We start from the raw sequence: 17555 nt of genomic DNA on the forward strand, positions 1-17555 counted from the left end.
AAAAAAAAAAAAAAAAAGCAAAAAAAAAGGTACTAAGCAGATTGCAGAAATGACACTTGTTTACTGTACAAGACCTGAGACAAGATGGCAGAAGGTCACCTTATTGGACTTTAGAACATAAACACTGACTTTTTTTTTGCACTGAGCATATATGCAAATGACCACGAAAGCATGCCGAGTCCTACTTTGGGGGCTATAAATTTTAGCAAGTAGGTGAATTTGCTATTATGAAATCTATGAGTGACTGTATGTACACAAGGAATTTGAAATTTTCCATGTCTTCTGGAATATTTCTAGCTGTCATAATGAGAGGAATTTTGTCTTTCGAAACATTTGTTTATTTCTAAACAATTGGGTATGCTAATGCATGTTGTGTGTCAATGACAGAAATAGGTCCCCAGCTTTTGACAGCTGGTTTAACCAAATACTGAAAGTGTCATTAACACAGAACTTCTGTGCTCTGCCTGCATTTTAGTAATAAGGGGTTTTGGTTTGCTTGTTAATTAAATGTAACTTAATTTTTGAAAATGAGGTAGAGAAATGATGGTACCAATTATTTCTAACTGGATGTTTCTTAAGTTTTTCATTGTTTATTTGAGTCTACTTTTTGTGAGTGACCCAATATTGGGGCCAGCACTTCCTTTCTTTGTATAAGTTAAAAGTCAAAGACTAGATGTAATGGTAAGGTGACCAGACATCCGCTTTTGGCGGGACGGTCCCAATTTTTAACAATTTGTCCCATGTCCCATGCATTTTTAAAAAGTCCTGATTTTTGGATTTTTGGAAAGAATGCATGACAAGCTAGGGAACAGCAGGAGAATGGGAAGGGAATTTGCGGTTTTTGGCTGCTGAAAAGGTTAATGGAACTCCATTTGGGAATGAAGAGGTTAATGTAAACTCCCTACTCCCCTCCTGGGCAAGGTATCAGAAAGAGACTGGCTCCCTCCCTTGCTTCTAGGAAAGGACAATTAGCTCAGAAGGAGCCAAACTGTCTGGAACAAACAAGTAGCCCCCCTCCCCCAGAGTAAGGTGACCAGACCTCCCGATTTTTCACAATTTGTCCTGAGTCCTGCGGCATTTTTAAAAAGCCCTGATTTTCGGAAAGAATGCAGGACAAGGTAGGGAACACGGGAGAACAGGAAGGGAATATATGGTTTTTAGCTGCCATGTGGCTATTTCGCCAGGATATGAGTTTTATATTATTTTTGTTAATTTTATAATGTTAAACTTAATAATAACAAATAATTGTTGAGAAAGGATTATCGAGACCTGCTTAGCAAAGTTTGCATTGTTGTGAGGCCCCGCCCCGAGGCCCTGCTCCCTCCCAAAGGTGTCCCGTTTTACCAATGTTAAAATCTGGTCACCTTATGTAATGGTATTGTCTAAAACATACTGAACACTTACTATGTCTGGCACCGTGATCAGCTCTTTGTATTCTTTTTTTTTTTTTTTTTTGAGACAGAGCCTCAAGCTATCCCCCTGGGTAGAATACCATGGCATCACAGCTCACAGCAACCTCCCACTCCTGGGCTCAAGCGAGTCTCCTGCCTCCGCCTCCCAAGTAGCTGGGACCACAGGCGCCCACTGCAATGCCCGGCTATTTTTTGGTTGCAGCTGTTGTTTTGGTGGGCCCGGGCTGGATTCGAACCCGCCACCTTAGATGTATGTGGCTGGTGCCTTAGCCACTTGAGCCACAGGCGCCGAGCCAGCTCTTTGTATTCTTAATGCTACTTTTTCATCTTTACAACAAAGCTTACGACATTGGCACTACTGTTACTCACAGTTTATGATTAAGACAATCGAAGCCCAGATATGTAAGAAACCTGTTCAAGCTCCCTTAGCAGGTGGGACAGCAGGAGTCCCAGGAATTTGCCTGGGAGAGCCTGTACTGAGTTAACCTTAAGAGCACATAATTGCCTCTCCCAGCCTAAACTTCATAAAAAGATTTGATTTTGTTTTATCTAGATGTTGAGGATGTGTTTTTACATCATGGTGCTGGAATCGTTACTAGTATCTATTAAAGACACACTGAGGTGACAAAGATTAATTATGATATTGACAGTGGATTATACTGAAAACATTGAACCTCTTGCACTGTGCCCGGGCCCCAGTCATTTACGCAGCCTCATTTCACTAGCCACAACAGGAGAAGTTTTCAATAAATTATTTCTTTGTGCCTCCTATGAGTCCATAAAGGTGATAATAATAATAAGACCCAACAAATTTCTAAGAATGGAAGTTAATGCAATTAAAAAAGAATTAGATGCCAGCCTTGAACTATAACTCACGGGGTGAATTCTTTTTAAATAGATTTCCTTCAGCCTTGAGAAGATTTTGGACGTTCAGATTATCTTTTCTTTAGGATGTGAAAAATTACATAATTTCTTCCCTTCCTTTTTAATATTATTTCTCGCCTATCACTTAAATAAGCTTTCTCATCAGTGTTTTCCTACTGATTTTGTCCTTACAGTAAAACACAAAGGCAATTGACTAGAAATTTCAATTAACTGCTTGCCATTTGTTCATTCATCAGTTTTGCTGCCTTCGCTCTCTGGAGTTGGCAATAAACCACGGAGCCATAAGCCGCTGTGCGGGCCTCTCCTGCAAAGTAGCAGCCAGCACCTCAACTGTGGTTTCTGTTTTTAGGAAAGTATTTTATATTAATCATTCTCTTTGCTGATGACTCTAAAAGAACTACAAAATTCTAAGCCATAAATAAATATTGAATTGTGGTACATTTCCTAATCTCCACTGGCTGGGGCAGGGAAGTGTGACCTGGGGCAGAGCCAGTGGCTTGGCTGGACGTCCTGCCTGTTCACTGGGGCTGCCCTAGGGGTCTGGGGATCGAGCCTCTGGGGGACACTTACTAAATTTCACGCCAGGAATATATGAGTCTGTATAATACTGTGGACTAGATCTTCTTATCTTCTTTTATTTTTATTACATTTTCTAATTGAAATTTTTATTGAGGCAATTGTAGAATCACAGGCGCTTGTTAAGAAATCACGAAGAACAGCATTCAGCATCTGGACCTAACAGACATCTTTTTTTTTTTTTTTTGAGACTGAGCCTCAAGCTGTCCCCCTGTGTAGAATGCCATGGCATTACAGCTCACAGCAACCTCCAACTCCTGGGCTCTAGCGAGTCTCCTGCCTCCACCTCCCAAGTAGCTGGGACCACAGGCGCCCGCCACAATGCCCGGCTATTTTTTGGTTGCAGCCATCATTGTTGTTTGGCGGGCCCGGGCTGGGGATTCGAACCCGCCACCTTAAGGTGTATGTGGCTGGCGCCTTAGCCGCTTGAGCCACAGGCGCCAAGCCCGACCTAACAGACATCTACAGAACATTTCATCCTAACAAAACTGAATACACATTTATCTCATCAGCCCCCGGAACATACTCCAAAATCAACCACATCTTAGGCCACAAGTCTAACCTCAGTAAATTTAAAAGAATAGAAATTATTCCTTGCATCTTCTCAGACCATCATGGACTAAAAGTTGAACTCAGTAACAACAGGAATCTGCTTACTCATACAAAAACATGGAAACTAAATAACCTTATGCTGAATGATAGGTCGGTCAGAGCCGAGATCAAGAAGGAAATTATGATATTTTTGGAACAAAACGATAATGAAGATACGAGTTATCAGAACCTCTGGGATACTGCAAAGGCAGTCCTAAGAGGGAAATTTATAGCACTGTAAGCCTTCCTCAAGAGAATGGAAAGAGAGGACGTTAACAACTTAATGGGACATCTGAAGCATCTGGAAAAGGAAGAACACTCCAATCCCAAACCCAGCAGAAAAAAAAAATAACCAAAATTAGAGCAGAATTAAATGAAATTGAAAACAAAAGGATTATACAACAGATCAATAAATCAAAAAGTTGGTTTTTTGAAAAGGTCAATAAAATAGATAAACCTTTGGCCAACCTAACTAAGAAAAAAAAAGAGTAAAATCTCTAATTTCATCAATTAGAAATGGTAAAGACAAAATAACAACCGACCCCTTAGAAATTTAAAAAACCCTTAATGAATATTACAAGAAACTTTATTCTCAGAGATATAAAAATCTGAAGGAAATCAACCAATACTTGGAAGCATGCCACTTTCCAAGACTTAGCCAGAAGGAAGTGGAAATGTTGAACAGGCCTATATCAAGTTCTGAAATAGCATCAACTATACAAAATCGCCCTAAAAAGAAAAGCCTGGGAACAGATGGCTTCACATCAGAATTCTATCAAACCTTTAAAGAGGAAATAATACCTATACTACTTAACCTTTTCCAAAATATAGAAAAAGTTGGAATACTACTCAATACATTCTATGAAGCAAACATCAACTTGATCCCCAAACCAGGAAAAGACCCAACAAGGAAAGAAAATTATAGACCAATATCATTAATGAATATTGATGCGAAAATATTCAATAAGATCCTAACAAACAGAATCCAGCAACACGTCAAACAAATTATACACCATGACCAAGCAGGTTTTATCCCAGGATCTCAAGGCTGGTTCAACATATATAAATCTACAAATGTAATTCATCACATAAACACATTAAAAAACAAAGACCATATGATTCAATTGATGCAGAAAAAGCTTTTGATAATATTCAGCATCCCTTCATGATCAGAACACTTAAGAAAACTGGCATAGAAGGGACATTTCTCAAATTGATAGAGGCCATCTACAGCAAACCCATAGCCAATATCATACTGAAAAATCATTTCCACTCAGATCAGGAACCAGACAAGGGTGCCCATTATCTCCATTGCTCTTTAACATTGTAACGGAAATTCTAGTCATCACAATTAGGGAAGAAAAGGCAATCCAGGGTATCCATATAGGGTCAGAAGAGATTAAACTTTCACTCTTTGCAGATGACATGATTGTATATCTGGAAAACACCAGGGATTCTACTACAAAACTCTTAGAAGTGATCAAGGAATACAGCAGTGTCTCAGGTTACAAAATCAACACTCATAAATCGGTAGCCTTTATATATACCAACAACAGTCAAGCTGAAAAAATATTCAAGGACGCTATTCTGTTTACGGTAGTGCCAAAGAAGATGAAACATTTGGGAGTTTACCTAACAAAGGACGTGAAAGATCTCTAGAAAGAGAACTATGAAACTCTAAGGAAAGAAATAGCTGACAATGTTAACAAATGCAAAAACATACCATGCTTATGGCTGGGAAGAATCAACATTGTTAAAATGTCCATACTACCCAAAGTAATATATAATTTTAATGCAATCCCTATTAAAGTTCCATTGTCATACTTTAAATATCTTGAAAAAATAATACTTTGTTTTATATGGAATCAGGAAGAACCTTAAATAGCCAAGACATTACTCAGGAATAAAAACAAAGCAGGAGGAATCACGTTACCAGACATCAGACTATACTATAAATCAATAGTGATCAAAACAGCATGGCACTGGCACAAAAACAGAGGTAGATGTGTGGAACAGAATAGAGAGCCAAGAGATGAACCCAGCTACTTACCGTTAGTTATATGATCTTTGACAAGCCAATTAAAAAATATTGAGCAGAGGAAAAGATTCCCCATTTAACAAATGGTGCTGGGTGAACTGGCTGGCAACCTGTAGAAGACTGAAACTATATCCACACCTTTCACCACTAACTAAGATAGACTCTCACTGGATTAAAGCTTTAAACTTAAGACATGAAACTATAAAAATACTAGAAGAAAGTGTAGGGAAAACACTTGAAGAAATCGGCCTGGGTGAAAATTTTATGAGGAGGACCCCCTGGGCAATTGAAGCAACATCAAAAATACACTACTGGGCTTCTGCACAGCCCAGAACACAGTAAGTAAAGCAAGCAGACAGCCCTCAGAATGGGAGAAGATATTTGCAGGTTATATCTCTGACAAAGGTTTAATAACAAGAATCCACAGAGAATTCGAATGTATCAGCAAGAAGAGAACAAGTGATCCCATCTCAGGGTGGGCAAGGGTTTTGAAGAGAAACTTCTCTGAAGAAGACAGGTGCATGGCCTACAGATATATGAAAAAATGCTCACCATCCTTAATCATCAGAGAAATGCAAATCAAAACTACTTTGAGATTATCATCTAATACCAGTAAGATTAGCCCATATCACAAAATCCCCAAATCACAGATGTTGGTGTGGTTGTGGAGAAAAGGGAACACTTCTACACTGCTGGTGGAAGTGTAAACTAATACATTCCTTTTGGAAAGACATCTGGAGAACACTTAGAGAACTAAAAACAGACCTGCCATTTGATCCTATAATTCCTCTACTAGGTATATATCCAGAAGACCAAAAATCACATGACAATAAAGATATTTGCATCAAAATGTTCATTGCAGCCCAGTTCACAATTGCTAGGTCATGGAAGAAGCCCAAGTGCCCATTGACCCACGAATGGATCAATAAATTGTGGTATATGTACACCATGGAATACTCTGCAGCCCTAAAGAAGGATGGAGACTTTGCCTTCTTCATGTTTACATGGATGGAGCTGGAACATATTCTTCTTAGCAAAGTATCTCAAGAATGAAAGAAAAAGTCTCCAATGTACTCAGCCCTAATATGAAACTAATTTATAGCTTTCAAGGAAAGAGATGGAGGAGAGGATGGGTGGAGGGGGGGTGATTGGTGGGATCACGCCTATGGTTCATCTTACAAGGGTACATGTGAATCTTTCTAAATGTAGAATATATGTAGAATGTCTAAATGTAGAATATATGTAGAAATGTCTTAACACAATAACTAAGACAATGACATGAAGGCTATGTTAACCAGTTAGATGAAGGTATTTCAAATTGTGTATGGAAACAGCACACTGTACCCCATGATAGTATTAATGTACACAGCTATGATTCAATAATAAAAAAAAAATCATGAAGAGACATTCTGTGAGTATTTTGTCTGGTTTCCCCCAGAGGAAGAATCTCGCCAGCCCACAGGATGATCCCACGGTCAGGGTGCTGACCCCGACACAGCCGACGGACCTCACTCATGTCTGGGGCTCGTTTGGGGGTGTGCATAGCTCATCACTGTGTGTGCTGTGCCCCTGCCCCCACCGTCAGGTCCTGGAGCCACTCTACAGGGTGGGAATCTCTCCTCTCTCTCACCTGGCTCCCTCCCGCTCCTTCTGCCCTGGCACCAATCTTGGGCAGCCACTACGTTCTCCCCCATTTCCAAAATTTTGTCATTTCAAAAAGGTTATGTAAATGGAATCATTAGATATGTGATCTCTCGGGATTAGCTTTTCTTTTTTCCTTCAGCACAATTGTCTAGACTGTAATTCATCCGAGTTGTTTTGGATCAAGAATTTGTTGCTTTTACCTAAATGCCCACCACCCAGGAATGGATTAACAAGCTGTGGTTATATGAATTCCATAGAGTACTATTCAATCATTAAAAAGATGGAGACTTCACATCTTCTGTATTAACCTGGATAGAGTTGGAACACATTCTTAGTAAAGCATCACAAGAATGAAGAAGCAGGAATCCAATGTACTCAGTTCTGATATGAAGCCAGTTGATGATCTAATACATCCCCATATAAGAGAGCAACTCAGGTCAATCCCAGGTGGGGGGCAGGGGAATGAAGGAGCAGGGAGAGGGGAGGATGGAGGGGATGGGGGTCACGGTGTACGGCACACCTCTTGGGGGCAGGACACAATAATAAGAGGGACTTTACCTAACAAATGCAATCAGTGTGACCTAATTCTTTGCACTCTCCATGAACCCAAACAGTAAAAAAATAGATTGTTGCTTTTTGTTACTGAGTAGTGTTCCATGCTATGGATGTCCCACTTATGTGACTTCATAACTACGCTGCACTCTGATGTTTATTGATACATTTTTCAATTTGCTTTCCTTGTAATGACTCATGTCTTGGTCAGCCTGAGACATCCATCTGGCCAAGGAGGGAGGGGGCGTGAAGACAGGAGGCGGGAGACTCCCCACAGGTGCTGCTCAGTTTCTGCTCACTGTGCCAGTTCTTCAGCCCAGTCCCTTGAGAAGTCATCTTTGCCATCTTTCTTTCACCCACCACATCCCATTGGTCACCAGATACTATAGGCTCTGACCCCTATGTATTCCTACCCAAATGTTTCTCCACCATGCACTGCTGGTGCTTTGGCAAAGGCATGTCCAACCTTTTTCCTTTGCTGGTGCAGATTGGAAAAACAAGAGTTGTCTTGGGCTGCTCATTAAATATGAAAACACTAACGAAAGCTGATGAGCATTAGAAAAGCTCCGTGCATACGTCTCACAAAATCCAGCACCACAGATAAGCGTTAAACCAGCCCTCAAATAATCTGCATGTGGCTATAGGTTGGACACCGCCGCCCGGTGCAAACACCACTGGCTCTCACTGGACTCTACAACTGTTTTAACTGGTCTCCTGTGGCCATGCTGACCCTCCAGCTGCCCACCCTTCTGTAGTTCCTACAGCATCCAGCCGCTGGAATGAACTTTCTGAGATACAAATCAGATTACGTCACTTATGGCTCAAAGCCTCCTGCTGCTTCCCACCTCACCTGGGCTAACACGTGGTCTCTCCATCAGGGCTCACACCTGTACAATCTGGCCGCCAGCTAACCCTCTGGCTTCGTCCGTCTCCTCCCACTCTGTCCCTTGACCACTGTGTTCCAGCCACACTGGTGTCCGTGGTGAGCAGAGCATGGCTCTGCCTCACAGCCTTGGCCTTGCTGTCTGCTTGTCCTGGAAGTCTTTAGCAGACGACTCTGTGGCTCCCTTCTCACTGCAGAGGGGACTTCCCTGGCCATCTTAATACTCTCAGCCCACGGCCCTTCTTTCCTTCACAGCTCTTATTTGCTAGCTAATATTTATATTACACAATTGTTTTCTCATTTTTTGGTCCATGGCCGTTAGACTACGTGATTCATAGGGGGAAGGGATTTTTCTTTTATCCATTGTTCCATCTCTGTCATCTGGTACACCTAAGCATGTGACATACGCCTTCTTTTTTTTTTTTTTTTGAGACAGAGTCTCACTTTTACATCCTAGGTAGAGTGCTGTGGCATGATTGTAGCTCACAGCAGCCTCAAACTCCTGGGATCCTCTTGCCTCTGCCTCTCAAGTGGCTGGGACTGTGGGTCCCCATCATGATGCCTGGCTAGTTTTTTCTATTTTTAGTAGAGACAGGGTCTCCCTCTTGGTAAGGCTGATCTTCAAATCCTAAGCTCAGGTGATCCAGTCGCCTCCGGCTCCCAAGATGCTAGGATTATAGGCATGAGCCAGCACACCTGGTCCCACTTAAATACTTTGAAGTGAACAAATCATTTCCCCAAATTCCTTTATGCAGACCTTCCAGTACATCAAGCAATCAGCTAGAGGTCACACAGGGCCAGTGCTCGTGTCAGGGGCCGGCTCTCTGTGCCTCTGCCAGAGAGGAACATGCGGTGCTCACTCCCTGGTGCCAGGAGGAGGATGGAAGGGGGGCGAGGGACCCACTCAAACATTAGCTGATTTACAGATTGGTGAGAAAAAGATGATTGTTGTTTTAGTCTGTTGTGTTTTGGAATTTTGTTAGCTAGCATTTTTTTCTTGTCAATAGGATGTAAAAGCAAAGATTCTTTACACCTTAAAGTCCAAATGGGCTGTGAGAAAAAAAAAGAGAGACAGAAACAGAAAGAGCTCAACTCTGGCCCAGGGAGTAGGCAGTATCCACAGAGAATGAGGGAGGAGGGCAGAGGGCAGAGGGCAGAGGGCCCCGGCTCCAGCAGGAGGCAGCCCAGCCCGTGGTGGGAGGGAAGATGGTGAGCAGACAGAATCTCTGGCCCTCCCGAGCCTCTCATTTTTGCGTGGTGAGAATCTTGGGGTGAAACCCAATGGCTGCTGTTGGGGCTACTTGGGGGCGCTGACAACCCACCATGGGGAGGAGGGAGAAAGTGACAGAGACTCGAAGTTTCTCTCAAGTAGGAGCTGAGCTGGCGGCAGGTGAGCAAGGAGAGTGATGGTAGGTCTCTTGGGACGAATTGCTGAGTCAAACAGAGGAGCTCCAGGGATATAGGACCCTGAGCTGGAGGCAAGTGGAAGCCTGGCTGTGCAAACTCAAGGACCAGTGTGAGTCAGGCCCCCACCCTGCCATGACACCGTCAGATCACTTAAGCTATGACATGTCACTGCTCATCCCTCTATATTCCATATTCCTGGTCACCAGCTTATAGGAGGCGGCAGCAGGTGGGCCAGGCCATTTGAGAGACTGAACGTTTTTATTCAAAACGGACAGAGCTCAACCAGAAGAGAATCTGTAAGTGATCAAGTCAGACTCAGCCTTGAACCACACTGGACATTTGGTTTCTTTCGCTTGCTATCTGGACAGACTACGGGTCCATCACAGGCAGAGATGCTTATCCATGTTTTGCGCATCCCCACGCACACCCTGCCATAACCATGGCAACCTCCAATTTGGTCTCCCTCCCTGTTATGCATTCTCCACTCTGCAGATGGTGTGATCTAGCTGAAGTGTCAATTAGATTGGATTAATCTCCTGATAAGTAAAAGCCTTCCTTGACCCCCTTTCACACCCAGGATTACATTACAACCTTAACGTGGTTTATAAATAAATCCGTAAGATGGCAGATGCTGTGGGTGGCCTGCGTTCTGCTCTGTCCAGAGATCATGGCTGGTGAGTCCTGTCCTCTGCACTAGCCCTGGCCTCATGGGCATGTCCAGTGCAGGTGCAGGGCGAGCTGGACGTGCTGGGGAATTAATGCAGCTAGAAGTAGCCTCGCCAGTGCGGGATGGGGAGGAGGAGGAGCTTCCCCTGGCTCCCCTCACCTCTGCTGAGACATCCTTCCTAAGGCATCCTGCACTGTAAGTTACTGTTTAAAGACACAAAGCATCAGGTGGTTTGTTGTGCAGCAGCAGAGAACTGAACCTTGCTCCCTCTTTCTGCCCACTTCACCCCTTCCTTCGCCCAGATAACTATAACTTATTGTTAGGGTCTCAGCTTCCTGCCACTTGTGATGTGTCTTTGCTCATTCCCAGAGCGCGTTACATGCCCTTCCCACCTGTTCTCCCACATCCTATTCTTCCATTTTCCATTCATCCCACCCCTTCTCTTCTCATTCTAATTATATCTTCATTGTCTTCTCTTCCAAGTAGAATTTAAGCCCTAAAACTGTGACCCAATATGATCACTTATCCTGTTTTGGGTTTTCCTAAGACAAACACTTGAAAATTGAATTTGAATACATGAAGCTTCCAAAGGCAGAAACCATCCCTGTCTCAAACACCACAGATGTTCTACGGACTAACACAATGCCTGGCAGCTGACATACGATAAGCGTATGCTTGTTTGGTTATGATTGAATCAAAGTAACTAGTATTTCTTATACATACGTTGTGTGGCAGATACTGGGCTACCTGTGAAACATGGATTATTTTGTTGAATCCTGTGACATAAGGGCCATTACTATTCCTATTTTAACAAGAGGAAGCAGGTGCATAGAATGTTACATAACTCGCCAAAGTCACACACTTGGCAAATGGGGGTGTAAGAGAGCAAACCCTGGGGTGGCACCTGTGGCTCAAAGGAGTAGGCGCTGGCTCCATATGCCAGAGGAGGAGGCTTCACACCCAGCCCCGGCCCAAAACTGCCAACTCCCCCCCCAAAAAACACCCCCCCCAAAACCATCCAACCAACCAAACAAACAAAAAACAAAGAGGAAACCTTGGGTGGGTAGCAAAGTCTGTTCTTGACTGTAAGCCTTACGCATCAGTTAGGACAGGACAGGCTATGCCACAGTAACAAACAGCACCACACGTAGAAAGAGTCGTATAAACAAAGCAAAGGGTTTTCTCTGTTCATTATGGGACCCAGGCTGATGGAACCGCTGCTGTCTGGGCTTTGCCAGTCACCACGCTGAGGGGATAAAGAGGAAGTGTTCTAGCTCAGAAATCACACAGTTCTTTTCCGCTCGTAACTCTGTGGCCAGAAATACTCAGTGAGCAGCACAATGCCCCCTACTTCAACCACAAATGAAGACATAGGGGTGTCATTTCCTGCTCTGCAAGGAGGCTTTGTCAAAGTTCCAGAAAGTTTTGGAGATCCCTAGAATAAGGAAGTTTTTTTTAATCAATAGAAAGTAGTAGAGGATTACAATATTCATTATTTGGATGATAAAGGAAATCATACAGTGGGTACTAGTAGTAGGCACAGCTTCTGCTGGAGTTACTTTGCGTAATGGAAGTTTGGCAAATGTAGGATCTGGGACCAGTGTGACGTGCTAACTATATTCAGACAGAGGTTACCTCTGATTTTACCACCCCACGCATCGGCACTGACAGTCAGTCACAGTCAGCGACGATCGCTCTGCTTTAGCATTCGGTTTCTGTGCAAGCCTAGCTTATCATGTTCACACAGAGGAGTTACTGTCTTTTTATTATACATCTATTTTATTATGATTTTATATTACTATGAGTTATAGCAATGGCACAGTTAATTTAAAGAAAGAGTGAAGTAGGACTCAGAAATAACTTTCTAAAATTAAAATAAATACTGCCATCTTAAACAGACTCTCTACTTAACAGAGTTTACAGTGATGTGATAAGTAGCACATATCAGCATTCTTCTAAATTTGTGTCTGTAATAAAACATAACATGATATCAAGGAAGCGGAATATAATTACCCTCTTAGTAAATGCAACAGGAGACCCCTCTCTACTGTAATATTGCATTTCTTAATTGTTTCATAAATGAAAATTACTCCCACCATAAATACTGAAGTATAAGATGTTTATACTATATATAATCTATTTTCCTCCATCCAGAAAACTTTTAAATGCAGAAGTCAAATTTCCAAGTAGCCTTTGTTAGAATACTGTTAATGATGGAGAGTTTATTACCCCAAATAGAGGCCACTCATTTTTGAAGAACCTTAGTTATTGGAAAGTTCTTTCTTATATGGAGCTGAAGTTTTCCTCCTCACGACTTCCATTCATTGGTCAGTGTTGCTGAAACTTCAAATAAGTCGAATCCTTGCTTTATGTGGCAGTTGTCAAATTTTTTTTTTTTTTTTGAGACAGAGCCTCAAGCTGTCGCCCTGGGTAGAGTGCCGTGGCATTACAGCTCACAACAACCTCTAACTCCTGGGCTCAAGCGAGTCTCCTGCCTCCGCCTCCCAAGTAGCTGGGACCACAGGTGCCCGCCACAGCGCCTGGCTATTTTTTGGTTGCAGCCATCATTGTTGTTTGGCGGGTCCGGGCTGGGGATTCGAACCCGCCACCTTAGGTGTACATGGCTGGCGCCTTAGCCGGTTGAGCTATAGGCGCTGAGCCCAGTTGTCAAATTTTAACCTGATTCTCTAACTTCTCTCAAATCATATCTCCCTGATACCAAAACCAGGAAGGGACCCAACAAAAAAAGAAAACTATGGAGCAATATCATTAGTGAATATCAATGCAAAAATGCTCAATAAAATCCTAGCAAATAGAATACTGTTATGTATTAAAAAATTATACAACATGATCAGGTGAGCTTTATCCCAGGGATACAAGGCTGGTTCAACACACGTAGATCCATAAACGTGAGTCACCCCATAAACAGAAGCAAAAACAAAGACCATATGATCCTCTCAAGAGATGAATAAATAGTCCTAAGTTTTCTGAGTTTTCCTTTATGAGTCTTGTGTCTAACTAGTCTTCTCTTCAGAAGATTAATATCCTTGCTCTGGACATGATTTTCTTATTAATGTAGCTCAGAGTCATATTCATTTAAGAATCTGTCATTACAAAACTTTCCATCAAACCAACTCTCTAAATTTTTCATGATATCGGGAGCCTCCCCCCTTCTATTTAAATGCTTCCCCCCCTTTTTTTGTCTAAGTGCAGGAATTACGTTTATCTCTATGATATTTCATCTCACTATTTTTACCCCGTCTTTTTGGCCTGTCAAGATGCTTTTGAAATGTAGTTTATCACCCAGCATAGCAAACCATCCTCTCAGTTTGGTATCATTCGCAAACTTAGTAAAGCTGCTATTTGTGTCCTTATTCAAGACATCAATAGAAATGTTAAAAAAGACACGAGCAAACAAAGGACTCTGCTTTAGGCTTCAAATCATGTTTCTCTTCCTTGACTTAAAGATTTCTTGAAAGACTATGAAATCAGTTGCTGAAAACCAGACGCATAAATCTGTGACCTCACTCAGCTGGTAAGTGATAAAAGACGGATAGAGGTAGGTCGGCTGAAATTTCTGCCTCACGAATCTTTACTGACTGCGAGTGATCCTGAGTTCCTTCTAGAAGGATTCAGACTTAAGTCAGAATTCATTCTGAAATTGGGCAGTTGGTTAACAGCAATCACATTTGCATTTCTAGAATACATTTGCTCCATTCCTTTACAAAGGTCGCCCGTGTCCTTGACTCAGTAGACTCTCTTCCACCTTTTCTATGCAGTATTTTAAAGCAGTGCCCATCTGAGAGCTCATGTGGATCTGGGTTGTGTATCAGAGCCACCTTCTCTCCCTCCTTCTGTGGGATCAGTTTCTGATTAGCGGCTGACCAAGCAAAGCAACAACTTGGGGGCATCGATCTCCAGGGGGTGTCAAAACCTGGCTGGAGTACCTGAGGTTTCTGTTGCAAGTTCAATACTGTGTGTCTATGCAGATGGATGTTGACACAGCTGGGGAGTGCAAACGGGCTCGCTGAAGTCTATGTCACTTTCAAAGGGAAATTTAAAAATGCTCCTCCCCACCTTGCCCTTCCTGAACTATCAAATATCACAGGAATCTCGGCTTGAAGGGCCCGCCAGGATCAGCGTCCCCAGGCACCACATGTCTTTTTTATGTCCTCACTATGACTCCTTCCACCATATGAACAGATTCCCATCTTTCTCTCTTTGACATTCAGGAAGAGGCAGGTGTTACCGAGAAGCAAAGTGTAGGAGTCACAGGCGCTTTTCAACTCCCACCGACAGAGCTGGGGCTCTTCAAGCTTGTGGTTCTTAACTGGTTGTGATTTTGCCTTTCTAAGGGACCTGTGGCCATGTCTGGAGACATCTTTGCTCCAGCTGTGAGATGCTACACGTATCTAGTGAGAAAAGCCAGGGATGCTGGTAAACACCTTCCCACACACGGGACAACCCCTCACAAGGAATGTTCTCACTCAGAATGTCAACAGTGCTCCTTTCAGGAAACCCTGCTTTAAGAAAAAATCGGCCCTGTTCAGAGCCTGGTATCTTCACATCACCCAAGGTAATGATACATTATACCGAACGTGTTCTTAACACACATTTACACTCAAAGACCCAGATTCTTACCTATAACCTTTCCCAGGAAGAGCGACTTGGGCGAGTTGAAGAGCGTGTCGGACGAGCCGGGCAGGTGGTAACTCACGGCAGGATAATGGTCCAGCTGCAGGAAGAAAACGAGAGACACTTTTAGGAGCAGGTCACTGTCCTGCGCTGGAGTCGAGTCTTCCCTGGGGGGTGACCTCACTCTTTGGACCTGGGTTTCTGGATAGCTTATTTTATCAGTGCTGACTCTGAAACACCAGCTTGAGAAAACGGAGGTCTATCTCTTCCTTCACTGGGGTTATTTGAAACAGCTGGAGCCTGGTAAGTGAAGAGACTTTATGAATTGCTGCCCAGCTGTGGATAACGTCCTGCTGGATTAAGATCCTGGCTCGTTTTAATGGAGTAAAATCTGGTTGATCCAATCTCCTCTGACACGTAAAATGCCACATTTACAGTGATGAATTTTATTAAGGATCCGCTCACGGTACTGTTTTCTTCACTTTTTGGGTACATTCAGCTTCCAGAGCAATACTGATCCATACACACACACACACACACACACACTCACTCACATGCTGAGATTCAAGGAGGGTGAATATGTGTAGTTTTCTTGCTTATCACAGGAGATGATTTCTCCTGGCCATAGGTGGGGATCGTTGGAGCTGGGGTGAGCCGGCAGCAGAGGGAGGGACAGGAAGCAGATGGACACAGCGTTCAGACAGTGAGTGTTGGAGCCGGGCATGGCTCTGATCACGCTCCCCACATACAAAGTGCAAACGTGGGGTCACAGGATTGCAGGCCTGTCCTGTCCTGTGTCCCTGTGTGGCTTTCCCTGCCTCCTATTTGCAGCTGTCTTTCTTACAATTTATCGAATCTAGCTCACCAGTGGTGAGATCTTAGAGCTTTCTAGGCTTTTCTTTGTGTGTGTGTATGTGTGTGTGTGTGTGTGTGTCCACCTGCAGACAAATCTCTTTTGTAACCATTCATTTCTCTGAAGTCAGTTTAATATCTGCTAAGGTCAGCATGACAAAAGGTATGGGTCATAAAAAATCATTCTCCTGGCTTGGCGCCTGTAGCTCAAGCAGCTAAGACACCAGCCACATACACCAGAGCTGGTGGGTTCGAATCCAGCCTGGGCCGGCCAAACAGTGACAACTACAACCAAAAAATAGCCGGGCGTTGTGGCAGGTGCCTGTAATCCCAGCTGAGGCAAGAGAATTGCTTAGGCCCAAGAGCTGGAGGTTGCTGTGAGCTATGATGCTACAGCACTGGCACTCTACCCAGGGCGACAGCTTGAGACTCTGTCTCAAAACAAAACAAACAAACAAGAACATTCTCCAGCCCAGGCTCTCTTGTGGAAACCACAGTGGCAATTGTGTAAAGGAGGGGGAGAGACAGAACACGTAACAAGGCAGACTCAGAAACCCGTATGCCCTGAGGGCTTGCTAATAATTGAGCCTGATTACACAAAAATCATCTTTCGTCTAGATGCAGGCAGCTAGCTGTGCGCTCAGAGGCAGGGAGACAGGCAGTTGAGGAAGTGCTGAGAAGTGAGTGGATCTTCTTTACCGCTCTGACAGTCAGCTACTCTGGTGAGTAATCACTCATTATTACTGATTATCTACAGCTGAATCTTGGAACTGCTCACTAGGAACATAACATCAAACAATCAGGGTTGAGAGTCAGGGAGTCAATCTATCTCAGGAACTTTTGAGAGTTTTGACCTGCAGAACCATTTTTTAGCATGAGTGCTTTTCCAAAACTCTGGGGGGGCGGAAACTATTAAAGCAAATGTTTGCATGTTTGGCTAGCATTTTGAAAAGGTTTCTGTAATGTCAAATGCATCATTAACACAACACTTACTCTGGCCAGAGAATCATAAATATTAAAAATCTCGTGTAGTTGTTTCTTTGAGGCAAAGGCAACTCAGTTTCTGTGGCTAAATATTAGTTGCTTTGGCGCCCTCTGATGGTGCACATGGGTAACTGCCGTAGCATATCGATCCCACTTTTGTTGTCAAAATGGGTTCATTCAGCTGCAAAGTGTCAATGGTAACCACTGGCCTACCCTGCAATACCCCCTGGCGATCATCTTACTCCCCTCAGATTCTTCTTATGGTTTAACAACTGAATTTGTAACAAAACTCTATCTTGTTATATAATTTTTGAAACGGATAAAAACTAATAAATCTTCATTATAGCAAAGTGATGTGGATTTGCAGAAATAAAAGCCTGATGATAATTAACATTAACTTTCTTTCTTTCTTTCTTTTGTTAGAGACAG

General features: G+C 43.0%; 1 protein-coding gene across 2 annotated transcripts in view; it reads right to left on the reverse strand.

Annotated features, from left to right (window-relative positions):
* The window catches only part of CNTNAP2 (contactin associated protein like 2), a 1940687-nt gene that overhangs the window by 89290 nt on the left and 1833842 nt on the right, over positions 1–17555 (reverse strand). For both annotated transcript variants that reach the window (XM_012806491.1, XM_012806492.1), the window contains one exon: positions 15297–15390. In XM_012806491.1, the coding sequence (XP_012661945.1) occupies positions 15297–15390 (94 nt within the window). The remainder of the gene's footprint in view (positions 1–15296; positions 15391–17555) is intronic.

The sequence above is a fragment of the Otolemur garnettii genome, unplaced genomic scaffold, assembly GCF_000181295.1.
Source record: "Otolemur garnettii isolate 467f Iridium unplaced genomic scaffold, OtoGar3 scaffold00053, whole genome shotgun sequence".
Taxonomy (NCBI): Eukaryota; Metazoa; Chordata; class Mammalia; order Primates; family Galagidae; genus Otolemur; species Otolemur garnettii.